Raw genomic sequence first — 7,282 nt, forward strand, 5'->3', positions numbered from 1 at the left:
CCCCCCCCCCCCCAAAAGAAATTAAATAAACTATGACTTATCACCTTGCTAATGTTAACAGGCTGCATACAGTTTAAGATAATGGTTCCTCTCTTATTCCATCTCATTTGGCAACTACCGGTTGCTCCTCATATGACAGTGGGAGGAGGGTGACTCCTGTTGCCAGCACAGTGGCAACATGCCCCTGCTAGAAGGAGTTTGGAAATCACAGCAAATCAGTCTGTTTGGAGCCAGTTATAGCCAGACTATCACCTACTTCTCTGTCATTTTCACATTTGAACCTTCGCTGCAATAGCGTGCCTCTTGTGTTTAACACATTTTCTTGAGAGAGTGCTATGTTACGTAGCAGTTAAGTCATTCTGAATACTTGCTTTTAGAAAACCCAGGTGCACCTGCAGGGGAATATGTTTTTTCCAATTTCTATATCACTTCATAAACTAAAATTTCCACAGTGCTAAAAACACACAGATATTATTTATATATTCAGCCATGTTAAGTCATACACAGGACACACTCTTGGACTTGCTGTAAGTGAGAGGTCAGTGCTTGCTTCCTCTCCCAGAGCTTTGATCTCACTAATTTGTTGGTGCATTCACAGATTGTCTAGAGACCTGTGTGATCAGGGAGGAACATCCTGATGGGTCCGCAAAAGATGGAAATCGAGAACCGATTCCACTTGAGAACTGGTTCCAAAGTGTCCAATCCATCGCAATCGTATGCCTCTCAGTTTATCAGTTCCTTGTATTAATGCTGAAATGTTTTTATCTGACAGTTATACAATGCAAAACAATGACGTCAAACTCATTGCATCTACGCTGCTGTAAACTTGCAAGAAGGAGTCACGTTGGAGAGAAAGAAACAGTTCAAAGCATGGCTTTATTTTACACAGAAAGATAGTTGTGATGTCAAAATAATCTCAAGTAAAGGTGAAAACACCAACAATATGCTGAATCACCGCTTAAATTCCAGGAATTCTATGTTTCCCACACTTTCTGACAAGTTCCACGTACTTCCCAACCAGCAGTACATCCATTACGAGGGTAAATATTGTATGTTGTAATAACGTTAGCACCATGCAGATTTTTCTTCTTTGACTAAGAACCCCTACAGGAAAACAAATGCTTTACAAACATTAGGGATCCAAATTAAACAGCGGTTAAACACTGAAGCTTTTGCACAGTTACATCAATGGCCTTTTCATACTCTGTTTTTTTTACTCTGTTCGGACTCAGATAATAAAACAGTTGTATTGACACTGAAAACCTGTGTAGGCCCATTATTTTTTTCAGAAGGTCAGCAGAGGAATCTAACAATGGCATCGGTATCAGTAAAATCTTATCCTTATGCCATCCCTACTGCAAACACAAGTGCTTGCGAGCGATGCAGAAGGCCTGTCACAGACAGTCCTCTCTGGTTATAAAACATCCAAGTCCTCGGGTGATTTGTGAGCATCATCTCCACTAACAGAGGCCTTATGGTGCAGAATAAATGCCTCACATATGAGAGTTACAGAGGGCTGGGCTTTGGGAACCAGCTGATCCTAGAGGATCTACAGAACATCTGGCTGTCTGACCCCGCAACATCCTGATAACTTGATCTGCAGGGTCACCAATTTGAACTGCAGCGCAGGGCCAGCCTGTTAATCTCACACTGTTTATCCATCTAACCTCCTGCCTGGGCTAGTATATCATTTTCTGTTAGAATCTGACCATTATGGCTTACTTCATTGTATTGGTCAATGAGATTCGAGTCCTGGATCAACAACCCTTTCTTATTATTAGGATCAGGATTGTAATTTGATGCTCTGAAGAAGCTACAGTAGGCCAGCACATGCTCATTGGGCTCAGCAGCACCAAATGGGATTAATGAAGTATTCCTCTCATTATGTGACTCATAGCAATTCCCTGCCGTCAGAGACAAACGGATGGTGGTGAATGTGCCTACTGTCAGTGGGGGAGTTAGTAGCTGCCTGAAAATAGGCTCCTAGTTGAGTGATTCACATTCATCCCAAGTGATCCTCAGTATCAGTACCTTAATCAAATCTCTGTGATTGAGTTAGTTATACTCACAGTCCCAGATCTGAGGGGAAGGAGAGAAAACATTTCATTGGCTGAAATACTCTGCACCCCTACAGTAAGGCTCCTCTGTGTTCCTGCTATTCAAGGATTAAGTGCTGATATAGAGAATATCTGGCCAGCAAAATGCAAGGTGTACAACACAGGAAAGAAGAGAAACCTTGTAAATGTCAATGTAAAAGTGCCCAAATAAGTACAAACTCACTGTAAGTATGATGGGAAATGTTACCCTGATATGATTTAAAAGCATTTGCAAAAATAAGGTTAATCTTTTCAGACCTGCGTATCTTGAAATATCCAGCTGTTATGAATGGTGATGGTGGAAACCATGAGGAGCCCTTTAAAGCTTTTTTGAAATTTTTTTTTTCTTTGTCTTGTTCAGATAGTCGGTGGAAATCCTATACCGCAGCCTTTTTTATGCTTATACACTGTTTCAATTGAATTAGATTAAAGACATCCCATTTTTGGAAGTGGGCCTGGTGAGACAAGCAGACTGTACACACAAGCAAAAAACAGACACAAGCAGCACTTTTAGTATACATTTGCATATTAAAATCATAACTTCTGGTTGTTCTTTATAACACAAGCCAGTTCTAACTGACAAACTTTTGTCACCTTAAATATTTTCATTTACCTTCCGCACTTACTTCTTTACCTGGTAAATACAGAAGAGAGAGACTTTAAGAGTGTTTTTATTTTTTAATATAAATTTTTTTTTTGCATTGGTATGAACTTTTTGATACTGTGTTGCATTATTTTATCCTATTTAGCAGTGGTTCTCAACCTTGGGGACAGAACTACCCCAGAGATTAACCTGAGGGGCATCAAGATGATTTACATACAGGATAGGAAAGAAGGCAAAACATACTTCTGCTTCACAAAATAATGTTTTTTCTGACTTTTCTCTAATCTTTCATTTCATGTAAAGAACTGAAAAATTACTCAAATGAAACAATCCACTCTTTGGTGGAACTACTCATAAATCCATTGACATATGCAACATGTGACAAGAGGTCACAAGCAGGTAACGCTTCCTTTAAAGGGGCCATGAAGTAAAAATGCTGTGAACCACTGCTTTATAGGATCAGATGTATACAGTAGTTGTGACTATAATGACTCACTGACTCGTGTCTACCTATTCCTCAGGTACCTATCAAGGCCAGTGGATGGGTGGGATGCGGCATGGCTACGGCGTACGTCAGAGTGTACCCTATGGGATGGCCACCGTTATCCGCTCTCCTCTCCGCACATCTCTGGCCTCCCTGCGCTCCGAGCAGAGCAACGGCACAGTGCTCCAGGACCTCTCCTCCCCTGCAGACACGCCAACAGGCAGCCGCGGCGGCTTTGTCCTTAACTTCCACTCAGACAGCGAGGTCGTCACTGGCAAGAAGAAAGGCCTGTTCCGCCGGGGTTCACTGTTCGGCAGCCTCCGGCAGTTGCGCAAGTCTGACTCTCGGACCTCAATCTCCAGCAAGCGCAGCTCTGCACGCAGTGATGCCGCCATGAGCCGCATCAGCTCCAGTGATGCCAACTCTACCATATCCATCGGTGACGGCGAGCTGCCAGATGAGGACTTTCCTCTAGAGGACCATGTGGATGCCACCACGACTGAGACCTATATGGGCGAGTGGAAGAACGACAAGCGCAATGGATTTGGTGTTTCAGAGAGATCCAACGGGATGAAGTATGAGGGAGAATGGCTTAACAACAAGCGCCATGGTTATGGGTGCACGGTTTTCCCAGATGCCACCAAAGAAGAAGGGAAGTACAAAAATAACGTGCTGGTGCGTGGAATAAGGAAGCAGTTGATTCCTCTTAAGAACCCCAAAACCAAAGAGAAGGTGGATCGGGCTGTGGAGGGCGCACAGAGGGCTGCGGCCATTGCCAGGAGTAAAGTGGAAATAGCAGCTTCGAGGTACTGTGTTCCTGTGTGTATGTGTTCATTCATGCTTCTGTATGTGCATGTGGGTGTATACTGTGTTAACACAGAAAAGACAGGGTGAACATCCTTGTGGAGTTTATTTTCAGCACTGAAGAGTCAGAGCACTGGCCTGTTTGACAAATATCTCCAGGTCTGATTGAAGGTTCAGTCTTGTGTAAGTGGAGTCCCATGACAACAACTCCGACCTTTATACATCACCAACAGTCAAGGCTTTTGTGTAGCCAGTGTGATCATCCCTGGAAAAGGTTCTGTTTCTATTCTCTGCCCATATCTTTCATTCCCAGGGAGAGGGGTTTGGCATCTTGCATGTGTGTGTGTTGGTCTGTGAATGTGTGTGAGAGAGATTTGTGTGCCTCAGAGTTCATGTGCATGAGCAGTATAGCCATACCTGCGTCCGTGCCAAATGCGTCTCGTGTGCCCAATAACGATACCTGCTCCTCCTGCCAAGTATTGCTCTGATGTGGCATCTGCTCTTTAACAGGTGGATGAGATGTGACCTTTTCCTTTAAAGCCTCCCTTCTACTGGGACACAGTTCAGCGTACGCAGCATCACTTTGACATCCTCTGGTTTCATTGCATCAGGGAATTATTAGACTCAAGACTGTGAGGATGTGTACAAGCTGTGAAAAGATCTCTATGCAATCACGCGTGTTTTGATTTTTTTTCTCTCTCTCTCTCTCTCTCAAGAGGTGCACATGAATTTGCATGCATGAAAACACATGAACAACAATACGCAAAAGCAAAGACATGTTTATTGTCTTTCACACACATACGCCACACAAAGAAAATGGACACTCATACTCACACAAACAATGGTAGTTCTAAAAGAATTAGTCAATCAAATAATTAAAAGAAACATAATGAACTATACTTTTACTTAATCAATTAATCAGTTCAAATTAGTGTTTTATCCTGCTGGGCACAGCTTTGAACATTTCCAAATGTATTTTCTGTGTTTTATATAATTATAGAAGATTAAGAGTTTGCAGCCGAGCGGTTCTTTGAGGCTGTTCTGTGAGCACAGTGGTGCTTTGAGCTAAATGTCAACGTCAGCATGCTGACACGGTCGCAGTGACAATGCTAAGATGCTGATGTTTAGCAGGTGAAATATTTACCTTGTTGTTCATTTTAGTTTGGCCTGTTAGCACTAAACACTCTTTGCAGGTGTTTGGTCATAAACCAAAGCGCTGGACAAATATAAATTTGCTGATGATGACATTTTAAGGGATCATTAAAGTTATTATATACCTATTATCATTATTATAATTCATCCTGTAGGGAATATGAACATCTGTATCAAATTGCATGACAATCCAACCAATAGTTGTTGAGATATTTACCTCGAAACCAATTTTTTTTCCTTAAAGGAAGATGCCAGGGGATCATCAAAGTTATTATGATTCATCATCCGGGAATTCATTGTCTTCTTTTTTTTGTATGACAATGAATCTAGTAGATGTTGATAGGATAGGTGAAAACTGCGGGGGGAGGCGTCACAATAAGAGTCATGGGACCACCTTTAGGATTAATTCCCCTGGGAACCATGAATAGTAGTACCAATGCAAGCCATCCAATTATTAATCAGACATTTCACTAAAAACCTAAACAGAAATGTCAAAATGTCTCATGGTGGTGCTACTCATCAGTCCGTGTGGTTCATCCACTGGGGGCCATGAATGAATGTTTATACAAAATATCATGACTACCCATCTGATACTAGCTGAGATATTTCACTAAAAAAAAAGTTTTAAAAAAATCACCAGGGGATCACCAAAGTTAACATGGTTCATGCTCTGGGGATCATAAAAGTCTGTATATAAGTGTGTGGCAGTTCATCCAGTAGTAGCTGAGCTATTTCAGTCTGGACCAAAGTGGTGGACTGAACCACTGGCATGGCTAAAAAATAGTTTTAGGATTTTTCTTGGCTGCTGTTCTGATATGCTAAACAGTAATAAACCATTACTCTGTGCTTTGGTAATTTATAATGAGTGTCATTATTTTAACATTGCTAGACTAAATAATTAATCAACAATCTTTTTAAACTCAACAAAATATCCACACTCAATACTATAAAACACTGGAGTATTTTTTAATATTTTGACTCAGAGCTGCACCCAGACATTTACAGCAATACAGTCATAGCACACTCTGTGAATAGCAGGCTTTGTTATAATATCCAGACATTCTTTTAAAATATAATAATTCCTTTCCGGTGAGCGGGGAGAGAAAATGCTTTATTCTGCAGATTTCAAGGATATAAGATACAAAGATTACATAATATGGATTTAACATGCTTAATATTCAAACTCCTGCATACTGCTTGTTCCACAGATTAGACCTGTATCTGTGTCAGTTACGGCGAGTGAGGTTGAGATAAACCTACTGGGTAGAAGAGAAAAAATGGATAATGTGTTAAAAGAGAGGCTCTTTGGTTGTGCATTAGAGCAACAATTTAGAGCCAAAGGATACACATGATCTGATGCATAGCGCTAAGGCAACAACAGTAAAAGCATTCAAGCTGATACAAAGTGTTTATGGCAGCAAACAAGGTCTCCTGTACTGTAGTAAGTGATCAAATTACTGCTTGGTACGTGCCAATCATCATGTGCTGCTGGAAGTCTCAAGCTCCTCCGTTCTCCTGACTGAAGTCGAGATTTTTTAAAATCGAGGCAGAATTTGTGCTACGAACAGCTAGAATGACAGACTGTGACGGCTGTGTGTAAGCAGGTTATGTAAGTCTCATTATACAGTGCATGGCAAAAGATGCACTCGTATCGATCCAGTTCTAGTCACGTGACTCTCTGTCTTTGAATGTGGAGCGTACCCGGTGGATCCACGGGGGAGTGAGGGGGGGGAGACGGAGTCGGTGGAAGAGACAGAGAGAGTGAAAAATTGATTGAAGTGAGAGAACCAGGGGATAAATGTTGATTGGATGAGATGGGGAGAGGGGGGCGACTTTGCTGAGCAAGAGGTTTCTGAGGAGTCTGGAGTGGACAGAAATGAAAAGGGAGCAGAATTTAAAAAAACACAACACACACCCACCCCTCCCCTGTGAGTTACTGTACAGAAGCGCTATCCCATCAGCCTCTGGGGTGGAGCTGATGACCTCATGCTTGTGATCAGCCAATCAATAGAGAGCTAGTGTGATGAGCTGGAATGGAGCTCTGTGTCTGTGACCCCCATTCACTCTTATTTTGTCACCCTTATCTATTTAAAATGGACTTTCACACACAGTATGCTCTTGTGTCCCTGTGTGTGTGTGTGT

General features: G+C 41.9%; 1 protein-coding gene across 1 annotated transcript in view; it reads left to right on the forward strand.

Annotated features, from left to right (window-relative positions):
- Nucleotides 1–7,282, forward strand: part of jph1a (junctophilin 1a) — a 32,383-nt gene that overhangs the window by 993 nt on the left and 24,108 nt on the right. Inside the window, exon 3 of the mRNA XM_035674739.1 lies at nt 3,222–3,990. Within this exon, the coding sequence (XP_035530632.1) occupies nt 3,222–3,990 (769 nt within the window). The remainder of the gene's footprint in view (nt 1–3,221; nt 3,991–7,282) is intronic.

This window comes from Morone saxatilis, unplaced genomic scaffold (assembly GCF_004916995.1).
Source record: "Morone saxatilis isolate NCDOM2014 unplaced genomic scaffold, NCSU_SB_2.0 Contig0, whole genome shotgun sequence".
Taxonomy (NCBI): domain Eukaryota; kingdom Metazoa; phylum Chordata; class Actinopteri; family Moronidae; genus Morone; species Morone saxatilis.